This window comes from Amblyomma maculatum, chromosome 2 (assembly GCF_055883805.1).
Source record: "Amblyomma maculatum isolate TAMU_Amacu chromosome 2, ASM5588380v1, whole genome shotgun sequence".
Lineage (NCBI taxonomy): Eukaryota > Metazoa > Arthropoda > Arachnida > Ixodida > Ixodidae > Amblyomma > Amblyomma maculatum.
Genome location: NC_139345.1, coordinates 85269083 through 85289592, shown reverse-complemented (window position 1 = coordinate 85289592; position 20510 = coordinate 85269083). Strand labels below are relative to the sequence as shown.

General features: G+C 47.5%; 1 protein-coding gene across 4 annotated transcripts in view; it reads left to right on the top strand.

Moving 5' to 3' along the window:
• Positions 1-20510, top strand: part of nemy (cytochrome b561 family member no extended memory) — a 162127-nt gene that overhangs the window by 129518 nt on the left and 12099 nt on the right. Inside the window, exons 1-2 of one of the 4 annotated variants that reach the window (XM_084594654.1) lie at positions 14945-15235; positions 16198-16224. The exons of 2 other annotated variants lie outside the window; for them this stretch is intronic. In XM_084594654.1, coding sequence (XP_084450780.1) covers positions 15141-15235; positions 16198-16224 — 122 coding nt within the window. In that variant the 5' untranslated portion in view covers positions 14945-15140. Of the gene's footprint in view, positions 1-14944; positions 15236-16197; positions 16225-20510 lie in introns of those variants that run through there. One more of the 4 variants, XM_084594655.1, reaches the window with a different exon arrangement.

The window sequence follows — 20510 nt, the reverse complement described above, 5'->3', positions numbered from 1 at the left end:
CCTCCCTATTGATCGCAGATCTGTGTGCTAGCTGTGCTGTTTTTGGTCATCTGTGCGCAATTATTTCCAACTGACGATAAAACAACAATGATCACGCGCGTTTTAGTTACTATGCAATTGGAATGTACGATGAGTGATTGGTCAGGGCGCTCGGCTGCTGAGCCCAAGGAAGCGAGTGTAGCCCCGACCCTGGCCGCCGCTTTTCGATGGAGGATTTACGCATGTGCGATGTGTAGTACGCGGTAAAGAAACCTATATGTGGCCGAAATTAATCCGAAGCACTCTATTGGAGCATCCCTCATAGCTCATGTGCCTCCTTGGGACTGACGCCCCATATACTATATACAGTCGAGTCTGGATATATCGAACCTTGATTTATCAAAGTGTTGTTCACATCGAAAAATCAGAACACCCGCTTGAAAATTAGAAAAAGTATATCGCTGCCGTTCGCTTTTACGGAACTTGAGTTCAGCAGATATATCGGATTTTATGCCGCGTTCCTGCGAGTGGAGCTTAGTGTTTGAGAGAGTTTTGATGATGTGTTTGAGGGCGACCTTCGGTCTCCTACTCCACGTTGCTGCCTTGCGGTGAAGCCTACCTAATGAAAAGCAAAGCGGTGACCCTCGTCTGGCGGTCTTTGATAACGTGTTGCAACAGTGATAGACAGCGACTAGTTGCGCAGCGCCGTCCGCTGAGGCTTCATGCGTAGCTGATTGACTAGCAACACATAGCGGGCGGAACGTCGTTGCCAAGGCTTGTCACTAGCGTGACAGTGTACAATGTACTCTTCTTTATTTGGATATACTTGCGGCTACTATTCTTTATATCGAATTATCGCCATATTGCGATCCCCATCGAGTACAGTATATACGGGTTGGATCACAGTCTGAATTTGACAGCAGAGGACCAAATATTCGCTCTGAAATCTCTCTAATTTTTGTCTATTTTAGAGTGATTATAGCTTTCCATTCCATTTACAAACCTTGAAAACTCTTTATTCCGTCATCCTGACCGTCAAGCTCAACCAAGGTCAAACTGAGACTTACTAGCCCACCTAGCGACCTATAAATGGTGAACTGGCGCATGACCTGACTGATTTATTAATTTCGCGTCGTAATTGCAGTCGTGGTTAAAAAGTGAACTTTGCGGTACATCATCCAAGTCATACATCTTTCGGTAGCTTATATCGAGTATAACTGCACTGGGCTAATTGTGTTTTTTATAGGTGATGAAAAAACGCAGATTTGAATGCTTCAGGTTCAGGATGAAGACTATGCAGGAAGGCAGATGCTTTCAGTCTGGGCTGGTCTCGGGAAATAACGAATAGAAATACTGGTTAGTTCTGCAACTTGGAACATCAACTTTTAAACGATCATCGATGCGGGATGACAACTCGCGGAGTAGTGAAAAGACGAATTTCAATTATTCATTTATGTAATATATAGTTTGTGGAATTCGGAAAGTCTAGAAAAATGACGCTGTACGAAAAGGTCTGGGAGACCGAGGGTTCTTTTCATGGTTGTAACACTAAGTGAACGATAAAACTAGTTGAACGAGAGAGAGAGAATAGAATAGAAAGGCAGGGAAGTTAACTAAGCGAGGCCCATTAGGCTACCCTACACGTGGGGCGGGGAACAAGGGGAGAAAAATTTAAGAAAGGAACGATTTTGAAAAAAAAATATATATATATATATATATATATATATATATATATATATATATATATATATATATATATATGCAGATCAAGTAAGGGGAAATGAGGGTGCTCGTTATAATACATGAAGGAAAGAAGCCAACAGTCGGCGAGGCCAAGGAAAGCGTTGGGGATGGTACATTGTCTTTTTTTTTTAAATGTTTACTTGGACAATCACAGAGATTAGTAATGTAATCTATTAGGGGAAAGATAATTAAACACAAAGTAGAAGAAAAAACAACGTGCCGATGGTGGGAACCGAACCCACGACCTCCGAATAACGCGTCCGGTGCTCTTCCAACTTCCTTGGCCTCGCCGACTGTTGGCTTCTTTCCTTCACATATATATATATATATATATATATATATATATATATATATATATATATATATATATATATATATATATATATATATATATATATATATATATATATATATATATATAAGGCATTAATAAGAGACATGATATTAGAGGGTCCCATACGGAAGACCCCTAATCCATCTTAATTCGAATGACCATTTTGTGCAGAAATATTTTTTAAATAAACTGTAGCAAGTGAAAAGTTTCGGCGAAGGAAGCCAAGCATGCGATTAGCATTGTTACTGACATGTTCGATATGCATTTCCTTATGAAGATAACTGCTGATGTGTGCGCCAAGTTACTGATATACTTCGTCTAAAGAGGAGTGATTTAGAACGTATGGATGCGAATTAGCTTTGTCAAGAAGTCTCGTTACGTTTATTGCTTTACAACTGCACTGATCTAATTGCAAGGCTTAAATTACCGTTAATTAATGAATATTTATGAAGATTGAATTTTACGCTATAACATCAAGACATTTATCACTGGATATCTTATATCGAGTACGATTACAGCGCACTAATAGCACTCCTTAATTAGCTACCGTTAAATGACTAACATTGAACTCTGCGCTGCAGTGACAAATCATATATCGCTGAAAAGGTTATGGCGAGTAGAATTTGAGAATATATATAATCGTAAAGCTATCGCTCGATCTTGGATGTAACCAGGGTTAAACCATTAACTTCCTTCTTGAGAACCTGCGTCATAACATACATTGCAGCCTACGTTACTGCGAGAATCTTGACTGGATTAAACGTTTTCACGTTTTTACGTGCCTGCTTAATGTCTTTACCGCGATTTTCCCAACCGCCGTGAATTTATTTTGTGTACATTACCACACATTTTATACACCCAGCCCCGGAACAGAACAGCATCAGGGCCCGCTGATATGATCATTCCAGCGATGTTATGCGAGGCAGCATGTCGTGAAAAAAAAAAAGCTTCCATTGCGGCTGCTGTCGTTTCCTAAACAAGGTTGTCAATTCATGAGCTGACGTCTTCATGGACCCAACAATATGAGTGAGCGCGCGTGCGTGGACGGTACTGAAGCGGCATGTGCTAATGAGCGTCCGCCAGAAAAGAGCTCCGCGCCCGGAGGACCATTCTTTGGGCGCGTTGCTGCACACTAGGCACTTGTGCATAATGCAGGGTCGCTGTAGCCATTGTAATGCAATGCCGAGTCGCCCCTCCCTCCATCGTTATCAGCCGTCCGCTATGTTCCTGCCTACGGTACACTGTGGAAGCAGTTGTTGGTCCCACTTATTCTGCCCTGCAACTCAGAAAGACGCGTCCTCTACTGCTCGCAAGTCCTCCAAGATTCAGGCAGCTTATATATATACACACATACATGTGGGCCTGTGACGGTTTGTTCTGAGCTAAAAGGAGGAAAACGAAGGCGGCCTTAGTACAGAAGCACTAAAGTAACTCGGTGAAGGGTTTCTCGAGAGTGTTTGTTTCCCACTATACAAGGCCGCTGCACTACAAGGCTGGCTAGCAGGCTACCGAAGCGGTGGGCACGTATGAGCATCCTCCTCGCGTTCGGTGGGTGCTAGGTTAGATTCCTAGTGACATCAGGTATCCACCGGTGTTCCAGTGGATTCCAGTGGCTCTTCTCGATTCTCTCTTCTAGATTGAAATACTTGGAAAAAAAGGTCTTCGGCCAGCCATGGTAGCAAGCCTTGTTGCAAAATTCATAACCGCGCGCCAGAGCTGCCAGGAGCCGCAGAGATAAGGGCTCGATCGGCCCGGACATGGGGACCCGCGCCATGCATTGATGCACAAGGGCTGAATGCATCCTTGTGATAGCGACAACTGTAGGCGCCCTAGCGCGCATGCGCGCGCGCGTCGATGTGCGACAATCTATGTCACGACGGGGAGGCTGCACTCGCGAAGAGCCCGCACGGCCTTCCCGGGGACTTTTGTACGTCGGCAGCGTACGAGGACGGGCCCTACAGCTCATCTCACTGCTCGTCACGACGCGAGGAAGTAATTAGGACGACTGCTAGCTGCGCGGGTGTATGGCTGCAGGCTTCGTTTCGCGCTGCTTGGTCCTCCGGTCGGAGGGCCTTTTGTGTGCAGAAGGATCTGAGAGGTGTTTTCCTTTGCCCGCTTTGTATTCCGGACGCATACGCCGCACAACATAGCGAAACTCTTGCGAGCGATGAACGCGGTAGGAGGGTCTGTTTTCGAAATTGCGTCAGTTTCTCTCGCGCGGCAATAGCTTGAGTCGGGAGTAAAAGCTTTCCGAAGAGCAATTAATATCAGCCAACGATGGGTTCGGCCCTGGAACTGGTTAAAGAGCGAGTCGTGCGTGGGTGCAGGAGAGGCACTCCCAAACTGCGAAAAGAAAACACTGCTTCGGCTCATTGCGATAAAGAGGTTAATGATTCCAGGTCCATTCACTGACGCCCGTATAGCGTCAGTTCCTCTGCAATGCTTGTATTGTGACGCTCGTGTGTAGAAACGCGCTCTTCCGCAAGGTCGTTTAATTTCCTTGAGATGCCTTTTTCTCCCACTGGCACAGTAGAGTACAACAACGGGACTTCTTACGAAGTATGAAATGTGCTGCGTAGCACATCGCTCAGTAATTCAATAATGAATATAATCAGTGTTCAAGTGTGAAATTTATTTATTTTTATTGTTACGCGACTGAAAAGCGTTACGTCCCAACTTGCCTTATTACGTAACGATCAGAGGATATACTGTAGGACTGAAGTGACTGCAGATCGAAGTCGCTTTGGTGCTTCCAAAACAGGCTTTGAGGGCACCCCCCCCCCCCCCCACACACACACGCACACGCGCGCGCACACACGCACGCCACACACACACACGCACACACACGCGCGTACGCCACACGCACACGCACATACACACACATGCGCGCGCACAGATTTGCCACCGCCGCGGTGTATCGGTGATTAGGGCCATCAAGGGAAAGCTTTTTGAACTGCATTAAATTACATTACTAATAACTCTTCCCAAAACCGTTCGATAAATTTAAATTATATTACTGATTACTACTCCCAAAAAGTGAATACTTTCATTTAGTTCCGAAGAATACTTAATCTTTTTCTTGTTTTTTTTTTTTTTGCATTTCATCATAAGTAATTGGAACAGTACCGCTATCCAGATGCAGCGCACACATTTCTTTTTTGTTTGTTTGTCATCTGGCAAAATTCCGCCCAGGCAACTATTCCATCCCTCAATTTTCCCTAGGTATAGTATATATAGCACTCGCCACTACGAAGGTAGCTGCAGCAAAACAACGAAAATAAAATAATTGTTGAACATTGATCATTTTCACTGCGTTCATGGGACAATCGAGTGTCGATCCCAGCCATCGCCTAGCAAATCGGATCTGGCACACCGTTTGAACCCTGTAGTTTATTACTTCCGTGGTCCCAGGAATCGATCTCAGCAACTTGCGCTCGCCAGTGTTAGAGCTATGGGAAACAACTGTGCCCTTAGCCAACACAACCTTGGAAGTGTCAGTTTTCAGTGCCATATATCTTGATGCTTGGGAAGTGGTCGCGACTCGTGTACTTCTGCTATACCTTCCGGCTTCTCGACCCGACGCTGGACACGAGGGGTCTGAGACGCAAAGTTCTATTGACTTCTCACTTGCCGAGCGTCAATCAATACTGCTTTCGCGGTGCCTTAGCAGGCATTCAAAGTCTATCCGATAAGAACAGCGGTGCATTTTAGTATAATTTCTCTAGTGATAAATTTTGTTTCGAAATTACTTCTATAAAGTACATTTACATTACTAAATTACTAGGTCAGCAAAGTAATTCAGTACAAATTATGAGCAAAAGTAGTAGCAGTTATTTCATTACACTAATTCAGTTACTGCAATGTCTGGTTATAGGGCGCTCAGCTATTGTACCGGGGGACCAGTGTTCGATCCCGGAAAACGCAAGCCGCTCGTGTACTGTGCGATGTCTGAGTTCACGTTATGACGCATGCACCTCAGGTGGTGGAAACTATCCAGAGCCCTTCGCTCGGGCGTCACTCATAGTACGAGCTGCTTCGGTACTTCATAAGCACAAGCACACACTCTCTTTCCCTGGCGGTAGCTGTGAAAAGCGGTACCATGAATGCAACGGTTCCGTTCATTATGTTTAAGTACACAGCAGGCGCAGTTCGTTCTACAGCGGTGTTTCGCTTGCCTTTCGCCCTTGGTCGCAGCGTTGGGTGTGTATACGGCATGCTCGTATTTCTTTTCGTTGACCCTAACCGTGCACGTCAAGCAGTCGCGGCAAAGGAAGAGTGACAGCGCTTCTCCTGCCTTGCGCGCGCAGAGGATAAAGACAACCGAGCAGAAGTTGCAGATATATAAGCGCTGCGGCCGCTTCTCAGAAGAGCAGGAAGCCTCGCAGCAGTCGCAGCCAAAACGCTCGGGATGTGTGGAACGTGGCGGTGTCAAGGGCGTGAAGGCCCTGTCGTCCGGCGCGGCTGGAAAAGAAAAATAGTCGGGAGGTCTCCTCGTGGCTGGCGGCCGTCCAGCGCCTCGCCCGCTTTCTCTTCAGAGCTCCGGCGGCGCGACACGCATGCAGCGTCATCGCTCGAGTGGCGCCTCTTGGCCGACGCTTGCCCTGGGGCTTCAACATGCTTCGAGCTGGAAACTTACTACCAGACACGCGCGTGCGCGGTTTATTATTTTGGAAGCACGTGCTGCACCTTCTTCGTGCAATCAATAACCACGTCTATGGCACCTCGTATTTCCATGGCCTCGACGCGCTTCCTTTCCTGTCCTTATCGCGCTCGCCGGTGCCACTCCGGAGAGTATTTTTTTTGGAGCCGCATCGCAGCAGCAACAGCTGGAACAGCAGAAGCCGCGGTCTAGCGGCGGCAGCCTGTGAATAGAAAGAAAGCTTACGCAACGGGTACAACGCCCACACCTCCACTGACCCGCCCCATGTTGCTGTCCTTACGCGGATCGACGGTAAGCGTCGCATCCATCGCACACCTTTTTACTTCGCAACCCCTGTGCTTACCACCTTGCGTGGTGGACCGTGCGGAGTAAAGACGTGCCTCCGAGCGCTTGTTTCCTCATGTGCGACGGGCTTATACCTCCGATTGGCTTGTTCCTTTCGTCGCTCGTTTCGGAGTTCCTGGATTCCGCGGAAGGTGACGGTTGCAAGTAGTGCCGAGGAGAAGGCAGGCTTACGGGCTGTCAGCGTGGCCCTCAAACGTGAAATTTGCCGTTCGGATCAAAGGTTGCTAAGTACAGTCATCCGCGTTAGACGCAGGACCGCGGATGTCGACAGGACCCCGGAAAACTTCACGCGTGGCCTGTTAAGCGATGCGTGGCAGATATTGTTCTGATCAGTTCCTGCCACTTCCAGGTTATCACAGTTACTTGATCGAAGGTGAACCCGTGCAGCTTTAATATTGCTGCGCCCCGAGCCGGTCTGTTACGTGACCCTGACCTTGGTTGACGTGTATTTTGTTTCAGTCTTTGGTGCAAGAGAAAAAAACACTCAATATATAGAGCAAAACCGTTCTTTCGCTGTTACATTCTCATCAAGCTACATGACAAAGAGCAGCTGTGTTAGCATAGGAAGCCAGCGGTTAAAAAGAAGAAATCCAGGTCAACCAAATACGTCAAGGCCACGCTGCAAAACAGAGCACTGAAGGGAGCTGTTCGTGTGCGTAGTTTAGCCCGCGATTTTCCCACAGAACAAACCGTCACCGTGAAGCTCAACGTCGCGACTATCTGGGTAACTATAAAACCGGACCTGTTATATTTAGCTGCAAAATAACTCAAAAAGCGTACACTTCAGACATGTCGCACGCTCACAATTCGTGTGACAGCAAGCACAGTCGGCGTATCATGTGCGCTGCGTGTGGCTGAAATGCGATGATTCCCGTGACATTGCGCTGTCCGAATTCCAAGCGTGTCATTAGCTATGACGACGAGCGCATGTTGTCTGGTGACCGAGGTGTACACCGCTGCGTCTCTTCCTAAAGAGAAGAGGGGGCAAGGAGGGATGCGCATTCAGCCACGCATTCTGTAAGCGCGGCAGTGATCCTCTTAAGGTTTATACGAAGCGAACGAAATAATCGCCTATGTTGCGGCACAGAAGCATGGATGTGCAAATGCGGCCACTCGAAACGGTCCACTATCGCCCCGCTTCGGAACTGGACGAATGGTTTCAGGAGAGGTGAGCCCAACTCGTTCTGCCTGTGGGTGAATTGATTTAGTCTGAAATATCGGTTGCGCGCACCATGCAATATGAGCGCTTTTTGAATTAGTGTTACGGTGTGGTAGTAAATTTTTGCACACATAGTAGGTATAGCACCGGTGGTCCTGGAATGGATCTGAGCAGTGCATGGAGGGGGTCATCATTTACGTTTTCAGTATCGATATCAAAATTGTCTATTTTAATGGGGGAAGGAAACGCAAGCACGCAGAAAAAGAAAGATGGAGGCTTGGCAACAAGCGCATATTGCAGAAGTCTCGTCTCTTTGACCACTGTATACCCCGTTCACAGCCTATCTTTGGGATTTATAAATAAACGCTACGCCATAGGAGGAGGCACACTCGGATAATCGAAGAGTATTTCTTCTCTTGGTTGCGCAGAGCGATAAGATTGTGAGAGCCATAATCGACATGCTTTGCAAGTAAAGATATTATAGTTCAATGTAAAAGCGCTGACGACGCCTCTGATTACACTATAGGTGAAATGTTCATTGTTCTTCCTGACCCATTTTGCCCCATTCTTACTTTGCCATCCGCCGAGATGGCGCAGTGGTCGCGGCGCTCGACTACTGTTCCCACCCAAGGATGCGAGCTCGATTCCCGGCCTCGGCGGCCGCTTTTCAATGGAGGCGAAAAGCAAGGTGCCCGTGTGCTGTGCGATGTCAGTGCACGTTAAAGAACCCCAGGTGGTCGAAATTTCCGGAGACCTCCGCTACGGCGTCTCTCATAGCCTGAGTCGCTTTGTGATGTTAGACCAAACCAAACCAACAATTCTTGCTTTGCTTGTGAAACGTTTTATTTTCTTTAATGGCACGTGTATAGTTCGTCATGGCTCGTGGATTAACTCCCGTGTCTCCTCATTTGCATCACTGATCGAAGATTAAATGCCCCCTGTCCTAGCCGAAGTCATTAAGAGAATATGGATAATTGGTAGTGTTGGTTCTAATGCGGGGAACAGGTAACCGATTCTTAAAGGTAACGGAGTGGGCGGATGAGATGAGCAATTTTTCGGGGGAATATAAGTGGGCCGCAGAGTGTGCAGGGGTTAAATGAAGGCATTTGAGAGAGGCCTTTGTCCAGCAGTGGACATATATAGTCGGGCTGGGGACGATGTCCGGTTTCCGCTGGGAAGGAAGGCACATTCCTTGTCTTAAGTGTAAGAAAATTTTACAGCTAAATGATTCTGCCCGCTTTTTGCATTAATTAGCGAAAGCTGTTGTAGCCTTAGTTTAGTCATTTAGCCGCACACAATTTTCACACTCATTCATTTTCGTTTTTTTTTTTTTTTTTTTTTTTTTTTTTTTTTTTCCACGCTGTGCAATACACGTACTTTGAGAACTCGAGTCGAAAACGCAAGGCGTGCTTTTTCGCTTCTTGCTGTCCTTCCATTCTTTGCCGTCGTCATCGTCAACCTTCCACGAGGTTCTTCCCGTTGCAGCCGCATATTCCCTCCTTTCCCCACACAAGTGGAGATGAGGATACCTATCTCTTTCTCTCTGCCTTCGCTTTGCCACTTGCCAGCCGTGGATGGGGGTTTAATTTAGCTGCAATTTCAGTTCAAGCCAATTCATTGAAGCTCGTTTAATTCATTGCGTATTTTTAATGTCTTAACGGCTGACTCTGTAGCCTTTCTTTGCCCCCCCCCCCCCCCCTAAACCAACTAAAGACAAACCGTGTCTGCTAAACCGTCAAGCAAAACGATGCCAAGCACTGCTCTCGCACAATCCCTGCTAATTTTTAACAGCATTTGGAGAACACCTTAAAGTTAGATTCGCCCCATGGTCACGGGGCGAATCATACGGCATTTTCTTTTTTTTCTTCAGCTGGGCGTGGGTCATACAATGAACAGTCGTAATTATTAAAACACGCTGTTTAGACACAACAGTATACAACAGTTGCATCTTGCCTGTACTCACCTATGGGGCTGAAACGTGGAGGCTAACCAAGAGAGTTCTACTTAAGTTGAGGGCAACCCAGAGGGCTATGGAACGAAAAATGGTAGGGGTAACATTAAGAGATAGAAAGCTTGCAGAATGGGTCAGAGAAATAACTCAAGTTACCGACATTCTAGTAGAAATTAAGAAGAAGAAATGGACATGGGCAGGACATGTAGTGCGAAGAGAGGATAACCGATGGTCGCTGAGGGTAACAAACTGGATTCCAAGGGAGGGAAAGCGTAGCAGGGGGCGGCAGAAAGTTAGGTGGGCGGATGAGATTAAGAAGTTCGCAGGGGTCAAGTGGATGCAGCTAGCACAGAACCGGGTTAAGTGGAGAAATATGGGAGAGGCCTTCGCCCTGCAGTGGGGATAATCAGGCTGATGATGATGATGATGATGATGATGATGATGAGACCCTATTGTAAACGCTGAAGCACCTCTCCTATAACGTTAGCGATTACGTGGCCCCATAGATCAGTTTTGTCCTGAAAAGGTGCATCGAACTGAGAAACGAGGAACATACGTCCGAGCAAGTGAGCAGGCGTACTCGGGACTTTCATTTAATGCCTCGGGCTTCGTGAGTGTCCACACTGACGGTGTTTCAACGGAATGTCACGTGGGAACTGTACCGTGCAGTTAGTGGTATTTTAAGCCGTAAGCCTTTCTAAGCTCGTGGAACGAAATCCCGTGCGCGAGAGGTGGCGCGGGATCTGTGCATCGGATCTGTGCGCTGAGGTCTGTGTGAGGAAGGAAATAAGGAATGAAAACGATTGATGGTGATCGGTAATCAATAAGTTATACTACAAATATCGTTAGAGTTAATTAATAACGATAATTACTGATAAAATGATAATAACTAAAAACGACTGTCGAGCGACGACTTGTAATGACCGCGACTGATTGGAAATGAGTAAACATGCTTAGCTGTGACTGGTGATTAGACTAATGACTACAATGACTAGGCACGACTCAGCATGACTACGAAACGACCAATACGTCGACCGACATCTTGAAGACCGCAACTGACTGGAAGCGAGGGGAAGAGAATGGGTAGGCTTTCGCCGTATCTCCTCTTACGACACATCTAACAGGCCCTCTAATTTTTAGATGAGCAAGTGCGCCTTGATCATTTGCAAAACGTTGTGCCCACCCGTGGCCGAAACATTAAAAATGAAACCAGGGTTAGTATAAGAAGCGTATTCCGAAACATTAACTCAGGCAGACAATATGTACTGCGTACCGTTGTAAAGACCGTGGAAATAAGTTCTCTCTCCTCATTTGTCTGCGTGCACTGGCGGAGAATGTCCGTAAAGGCTAGATAACGGTATAAACTGGACAAAGCGGCGCATTCCGCCTATGTTACTCGTGCTTGCTTCCCGCAGATGTTTCGCTGCGTATACAGTCATGTTCGTTCTGCGTCGTTTCACTCCTCAGCTTTTTGACACATTCCCACGTGCCACATGTGCGCACGGGCCTCTGTGGATGTAGCGGCGCCGTCACGGCATACCTATGTGGCTACAAGTCGCTAAAGCACGACATGTTATACCCCACGTCGGGAAAAAAAAAAAAAAAAAAGTCATCCGGCGATGGCGGTGGCGTCGAGTGTTTGAATTAAGCCTAAAAAAATAGGAATATGCCTCTGGCAGGTGACATACCCGGGCTCTGATTGGTCGGTGGTTTGTGTGACGTCACGAGACCGAATGGCATTGCCAACTCCTGCCAACTCCTTTCATATGGATGGGTGAAATAGGAGTCGTGTTTAGGACCATTGAAGCCCCTATGCGGAGCCTCGCATGCAGCTTCCAGAAATCATGAGTATAGCTCTGACAACGTTAGCAAACAGGTGTCAAGGCCGGGAACTTTAACGGTCGGAGGTGCAGTTTTCAAATTTTCTATATATTTTTTTTAATCCTAATTTTCTAATCTTTCGTTGTGCTGTGACAATTTCCTAAATAAAACTGGCACGACACTATGAATGATTTAGACTTGATAGACGATAGTCGTGTGGCATGCTGTAGAAAAGTAACCGTCTCGCGTATTGCCGCGTGATTTTCATGTTTTTCTTTAATGAATCAAATTCACCTATACGGGAAATGAGAAAAATACCAAGTTGCTTTTATTCGCGTAAACCGCAGTTATATCCGAGCTGTTATATTATCGACATATATGTAGAGCACAGCTAGAGCACCATGGACTTTGGAAAAATTATGCAAATCATTTCGTCACTATCAGCATATATAGCTTTGGACTTGGCCCTTTTCGTTGTGAAACTCTAAAACTGAACCTTTTTTTTTTTTTTAATGAACTAAATTTCTATAATTCTTCTGGTCCTGCTTATTATGCAAATAATACCTAAAATTGTGCACTCAATTCGGCTTAAAACAATTAGAGCATTTATTGTATGCAACCAATAGCACTGCTTTGTTTCAGCAACACAAGCGTGTAAATGTGAAAATCAGGCTTTTGACACAACAGCTGACATGACTGCATTCTGTTAATGTGCTCCCGATTCGACAGCGGAAAAGTAAGCTATAGTTGCAACGTACGTGCTCTAGGCCTCATTCAATTTCAGCGTAGAATCCTAAATCCATGGCTAGACTCAAACAGAACACAGCACTGCTACTAGTCCTGTTCCTTTCTCTCCGCATCTGCCATTTCGCCATATTTTTTGGTATATAAAATGCCACCTTTCTTAAGGCCACCTGAAGATAACCTAAGGTTTGTTCTCGAAACTGACCTTAAACTTTTCTTGCACTTTAACTTAAGTCGTTGTTTGAATGTTGAATGTAGCAGAGGCGCATCCTTGCTTCCTCGGTGACGGGACTATTGATTCTGCGTTATTACATTTTTATTTTGCGTCCAGATCTTCCGTCGATCTATTGATATCCTTTGCGCGCTCGATTGTAAAGTAGCGCCAGAGGAGGAAGAAATGAAATCACGGTCTGAACAGTCTACGCTGTGGGGCTCAATCTGACAAAGAAGGTTCTCACGTGTGGATGTGACACAAGATCTGGCTCATTTGTTTATTTTAAGTACGATTTGCACGCGTATCTACACGTGACAGGGCCCTTTCCTTTCCCGAAGTAAAGGTGACTTAATTTCATTTTCTGGATGTTAAATTCGAAAAAAAAAAATACAACTCTTATGTTCGAATTCGATTGGAAGCGAAATCTTCTACTCCAGCGCTACTTCTTTTGTGAATACTGTGCTATAGATGATATGATGTAAGTGCAATAATGATTGTCTTAGTTTTCAGCGTGGAACTCCATATCGAAACGTTACCAAGCGTCATAAGCTTTCAAATGTATCATAGTTAGGCTGGAGAGCAGCTTTTGGCGAGTTCGGTCTCACTGGTGCACGCAACAACCAGACCGGGCAATCGAGGGTTCTCTGAAGCCCTGCGTAGGGTCTCAATGCACGAAGTCTGGAGATTAAGTGCGGTTCAAATTTCTCCACAAAAGAAATCCGAACTCCACTTTTAGAATTGTACTCTGACGCTCTGTTTGTGCAGCTGACTCGGACTCCGTTTCCATGAAAAGACGCGGCTTCCGTGAAAGACGAGAAACTGTTTTTCGACATCAACGAGCCGGTCTTAGGTTCGGACTGCGGTCGTAACTTCAATAGTGCCAATGGATAGTGACGTCAACGCGCGTATCAGCCAACAGGTTCGATTTGTTTGTTGTTGGGCAAAAAGCACGTCTAGCGGTTTAGCGTTGATATCGTGCGCAGCATGTGAAAACCGGTGTTTGAGTTTCTAGATTTCATCGCGCAAATTTTATTCTGGGGAACCTAATTTTGTTCACTTTTACGTCTTCGTTCGTGGCAGTCAGTCGTCACTATTGAATTATATTTTTGGCGACGATTGCGACGTTTCGTGTTTCTGGCCGTGTTATTGGTAATAGAAATCTTTCAACACGTGCCTGTCAGGCTTTCCTTTTTCTTTTTTCTAAACGATAGGTTCACGAGCGTAGAGCTGATACAAAGCGCATTGTCTGACCCGTGCGCCATCCGTTGCGTCCAATTTGAAACCGCGAGCTTCCAAGGTCACGATTCTAAGTTAGCTAGGAAAGATGAGTCGTGAACGACGTTGTTCTCGACACTGATCGCTTGATTTTTTTTTTCCCCTTCGTTTCTTAATGTGGGATGGGGATGGGCAACTTTCTTTTTTTTTTCTTTTTTTTTTTATAAAGGTGGCTCTGTGGGCAGAAGAATAAAAAACTACGAAAGAATTTGCGACCAACGTGGCTTTACGCTGACACACGTCATGAAGCATTTATTTAATAATACATAAAGTGACAGGCTCAATTAAATGTCCGCATGTCGCAGCTCATTCACTAAGAACCGGCGTCTCGATTACGCCATAACGTCACAGGATGGACGGCTCTCGTTGAGTTCGCTCATTACAAGCACAGGTAGTGCGAGGGCTCACCGACCGCGTGGCCACTAAAAACAACCAGCGTGTATCGACCACCCCAGCAAAGCTGTGGCCCCGTGTATAGGTACAGGGACGCCCATCGAATGCACATCCTCAATAGTGTAACGGCGGTAGCGGTGGACGCGCGCTCTTCTGACCCCCCCCCCCCCTCGACCCCCTGACGTCACGCGCTCGCGCCGGCGGACAGGGTAGATGCGGCGGTCACCGAATACGGATGCGTCGATCAGAGAGCGCGCATGGGACGACGGCGACAGCGCTGTCGCGCCCCCTGCACCCGAGACAACAACCAGGCGACGATGACTCTGCTATCGTAAGAGCGTCCGTGCGTGCTCGCCCGAAGGAGGCGAGACCACAAGACGGTCGGCCCGGCGCAAAGAAAGGCCCCTGTCGCTCGGGTGCCGCCTAATCTGCTGTTTGGCCGCGCAGCAGCTTGTGCCGTGACGCTGCTTCGCGCTTTCTCTATTCTGCTGCTGCTGTTGTAGCCCGTGTGTGCGGACGGACATGCGGCCGAGAAACGCGGAAGCACACACCAAACTGGTGCACGTACTAGATCGCATTTATGAGACGCCCGAGCGAGTGTACTACCACCGGCCCGGGTGAGTCTCTGTCCTGTTCGTTCCGTTGGTACTCATCATCCCATGTCGCGCCTCAGTTTCAAAGATTGTCCATGGATATTGGCATGCAGTGTAGTGGTGCTCATGAAAAGGCCGGCGATATGTTAAAGTTGCATGCGTGTCCGCTTCAGTAAAGTGTTTCCTTTAAACCCGATCGAAGCTGGAACAGTGCGTGCTGGTACAGTTATTATTTGGTTTGTGTGACACTGCACTCTAATCAACTGAATCTAAAAAGTTTGTTCCGTACTGTTCCTTTACACGCTAATGGCGCGTTACAGCCCTTGTGTGACGATCACGACACAAAAACTGTAAAAGTCGGCATCGTTGTGAAAGTCTGCATCAGGAGTGAAACCATTATCAGGGAATGTCCGTGCAGGTAACGCATAAGGAATATATGACGTTAAAGGAAGAGCCTAAAGTTTAGGGCGGACATCCTGGCTTGAAGTGCGATTCATTATATTATAGGTCGGCCGCTATATATGTATACCTACATGTGTGTGTGCTCTTGGCAGTCTTGACATCTCTCCTCAGAAAATACCTTTCGCTATTCCGTACCTAATATTGAACAGTAGAGTTGCGTAAGGCCGCACGCACCATTGTGATTTCCGCGCAGATCAAAAGAAAAAAAAATAAATAAAAAAGGCAGTGTATCTCTTAGAACTGTTGCGCCTGGGAATGCGAAAAGGGGCTCTTACAGCTACATAAAAATTCGTATTTGTTAGCGCAAATTCCGCTGAGCACAAAGGTATCGGTATCGTGTTGCGATTGCAGTCGGTACCTCTGGCTCGAGCGTTATTGTGCCTAACCGTGGATCATATCCGTCAACTGATTGCGGCGTAGGCGAAATCCTTATCTGTTCGTTGCCGTCAATTCAGTGCGCGCAGCTGTAGTATATACGTGTGGATCAGTCCTGACTACGTGACTCGCTGTTTGTGTCGTTCCAGGCACAGTCGGCACGAGTATCGCGCGAGGTGAGTACACTACGCCTCTGATGCCACCACGTGTGTGTGCTATCCTTCCCCCCATTTACGTCTCGCTTGGCCTCCACCCCCTAAGTTTCTTATACTTGGCTGTTTTCTTCGTTTCATCACTGGCGTTCTTTCGGTGTGGGCATGCGATACATTCGCTGCGTTTTGACTTTAGGCACTCGTGTTTCTTCAGTCTGGTTATTCTTTCTCCCTTTGTGTAAGCTTTGCTCGGCCCCTAATTTTTATTTCGTTGTAATGCTCCTTGTTTCCTGGTTCTTTTTACTGGTTACTGGCACATTTCTTTTTGTCTCCTTCTGTGTGAAGTTTTTCTAGAAATGCAGACTTGCAGCCTGCTTTTGAGTGTTTTATAGCATGCCTATTGTGTACACATGTGGCGTTTTCGTCAACTTCCGGCTGTAAGCACAGCCGGAATTGGGTACAGCCTTCGGCTTGTGAAGCTACGCTCGGCGGGTTTATCGGCATCGATGTCAAGCGCGGGAAAACGTTTTCCGGATATTTGTTTTTCCCTCACGCTCCCTTTAGACGCTGATAAAGTTATCGGCAACAAGCTCCACGCGTCGGCCACTGCACTGGTCTCGAGTTTTTGTGGACCATTTTCAGGGTTGAGGTAACAGTACTTGGCTTCAAGCGGACGATTCGCCGCGTGAAATTTATCCGGTCGTTATTGGCTACGCTAATTTCTAATCGCGTTTCTATCGTAGTCAGTCACCTGACCCAGATTTCTTGCTGAGCGCTTACGTGTATCGCCTCCTGCGGGTGTTACGACGGACTTTGTTGCATCTTTCTATGCAATAAAGTTTTTGCGACAAGTCTATGCATTCATGCGATGCTGCCACGAGCTGTTCGGCCCGCGCAGTAGCCGCGGTGTAGCATGTTATAGACGCTGTTACTGATGCATGCTCAGTTCCTGCGTCAGCACAGCACCTAGGCATCAGGGGTGAACTGAAAGCTTCGTAAGAAAAGTTCGATTGTGCATTTTCCTCCTGTCCTGGCCGCGGAGTATGTGACGATGAGGGCTAAAAGCATGGTTCGACGACCGACAGCACGTGTAGGCAAAAGAATATCGACAGCAGGCCGTTCCGTCTGAGGACGACTGTCTCTGAATTATTTTAGCGAGTCTAGCTACTACGCTCATGGAGCAAGTAAGCTACATTCTCGAGCATATGCATTCTGCCGTGCCTTCTCCCAAATTTCGACCGAGCGCTGCTTGCGCAAGAGGCTGGTGAAATTGTGAGTTCTAAAAAGCGTCAGATGAAATTGTTTAGTTGCTTTGCGTTTCGAAGTCATTAATTTCGATGCGCTTGTACACTATCCAATTTCACGAATAGGCGTCATTGCTCACCGAGCTAAGGCACCCTGACACCTAGTTTCTTTGAAGGCGAAGTAAATGTAGGCAAATTCCTTATAGATTATGCAATGAATTGTGGGGTCAAAATCTTCAGGACGAGCGAAAAGCCATCTTTGCTTATTGCAGCGACGTTTGCCAACTATCGTCTGATTACACCAGCGCGTTCTTGAAAAGCTCCGCCGTGGTGGTGCTGGTTAAGGCGCTCGGCTACTGTGTTCAAGGACGCGAGATCGAATTCCGGCCGCGGCGACCGTTTTTCGATGGAGACGAAAATCTAGGCGCCAGAGTGATGTGCGATTCCAGTGCACGTTAAAGGGAAATTGCACCGGTTTTAGATTTCGATGGGTTTCGTGGGGTCGAATGTTTATAGCTTGCAGTTTAAGCATGCGAAATATCTTGGCGCTAGCATTTGAATCAGTGGCGCAAGCGATTAAAACCGCGACCGTTATCAGGCTTCTCTGCACAGCACAGCTACGGCTGGAGTGTGCATGATGACATCATTGACGGTACCAGTACATTTCCCGCATAGAAACGCTTGGTTTGAAAAGCAAAAACAACTCTAAAGAAAGCAATGCCCTAGAGACGTTGTTTGGCAGCGCCAGAAAAGGCACCGCTGGAAGTGAGCGAAGGCAAGGATAATCATAAATATTACCGTCCGTGACGTCAGGACCAAGCTTCTCTGCAGACCTTGAGTGCTGTGAGAAGCTAGAGGTTTAATCGCCGATTACGCCATCAGTTTGAATGCTAGCGCAAAAACACTTCACATGCATTACCTACAGGCCCCGCCGGGGTGTGGCGCAGTGGTGGTGGTAAAAACATTTAATGCCAATGATATGAATAGTGGGGGCGAAGCCCCCTACATGGCACTTGGGTGCTCCCTCACTGTGAGGAGGGCACCCTTACAAAGCGAAGGATAGCCCTTGGAGCCCTATCCTTCTCATAGCACTGGAGATGATCCGGCGCTGGTCTTGAGCAGAAGTGCTGGTCAGCAGAGTTTCCCAGTAAGACTCCACCACGGTCGGTGATGGGGGATGAGGGAAAGTGGGGCATGTGAGGAGGGTGTGTAGGAAATCTCCTGGTTTGCCGCAAAGTTTGCATGAGGAGGGAAATTGGTCTGGGTATCTGGCATGTAGTAGTATGGGGTATGGAGCAGTGCGAGTTTGTAGTGCGGCCAGTGTGCGGCCTGCGCTATGGTAAGGGGCGGGGCTGGGGGTGCGTATTCTCTTCGTTTGTCCCGGTAATATGAGAGAATATCGCGGAAGGAGAGCAGACGCTCCTCGGCCTGTAGAAGGGACTCATCTCCTCCTGCCCGGAATGTGAGACCTCGGGCTAGAGAATGAGCCTCTTCGTTGCCAGGGAGGCCGGTATGTGCTGGCGTCCAGATAAGGGTTACAGGGTGCCGGGGCTGCCAGAAGAGTAGTAAGCGAGCAGCGGTGCGAGATATGTAGCCATTGGCATAGTTGAGAATGGCAGATTTAGAGTCAGAGATGATTATGTTGGCAGATGTAGAGGTCAGAGCAAGCGCGATGGCTGCCTCTATGGCCGAATTGGTGATGATTGAGCTGGAGGTTAGAAGTTTTGCTTGATTGTCGGCTACCGCCAGGGCCATACGGTGGCCTGACGTATATTCCGCTGCGTCCACATAGACCACCTCATGGTCCTCGCTATACTGTTTGTAGAGGGCCCGAGCCCTTGCTATTCTGCGGTTCCCATCTCGCTCAGGGTGCATGTTCTTGGGGAGGGGGGGTATATTGAGGTTAGAGCGGAAGATAGAAGAAAGGGGGACACCCTTGGTAGGGTGTGTAATTGGGTTTAGGTTTAATTTGGATAATAGAGCGCGGCCAGCCTCTGAGTTCGATAGACGGTATATTTGTGCCGTAAAGGTGGCTTCTGTAAGTTCCTCAAAGGTGTTGTGGACACCGAGTTTGAGAAGCCGATCGTTGGATGTGCTGGGGAGAAGGCGTAGAGCCATCTTCGTGCAACTCCGCAGGAGCGCGTTTACCCGGTCTCTCTCCTTCTGTCGGAGGGGTAGGTATGGAAGGGCGTATACGGTGCGGCTTATGATGTAAGCCTGGGTGAGGCGAAGGGTGTTTCGCTCGCGTAGGCCAGCCCGGTGGCACGGCTGCTCGGTGGTCGAGCGGCCGTCCATCGAGTGGCGGTGGCAGTGGTAAGACGCCCGACCACTGTGCCGGAGTACCCGGGTTCGAACCCGACCTCGGCGGCTGCGTTTCGATGGCGGCGAAACGAAGAGGCGTCCGTGTGCTGTGCGATGTCAGCGCACGTTAATGATCCCCAGGTGGTCGAAATTACTCTGCAGCCCTCCATTACAGCTCTAACTCCCACCTTCGTCCCTTCCCTTACGGCGCGGTTCAGGTGTCCACAGAAACAAGTATGACAGATACAGCGCCTTTCTCTTCCTGTGAAGCAATTATTATTATTACTTATTACCTACAGCCTTAGAGATTTGAATATTGAGGAATTCTCGAAAAGTGACGCAGCTGCACTTTAAAGAACTCCAGGTGGTCGAAATTTCCGGAACCCTCCACTAGGACGTCTCTCATACGCTTTGCGACGTTAGACCCACAAACCAAGTCAAATCAAGCGTTTTAGAAGTCTTCAGTCTTAATTTTCACCTCCAAGCGTATAGTTTCGAATTACTGGCCGGTAACGGCTTGATGCTTTTTTTCCTGATTTCACCGACAGCAGCTGGGCCTGCTTCAGGCTGCAGCTGTTTGATTATAACTTCGTGTCAGTTCTAATGATAATTTGGCACACTACCTGCTAACGCGCCAACGTCAGCTCAGATTATATTACATACGTGAAGGTTGGATGGCGGCCTAGGACACCACACAGGCCAGTGTTGCCCATTGCTCGTTTCTATTACCCCGAGAACCGAGGAACACGCAGTAAAATGCGCGTC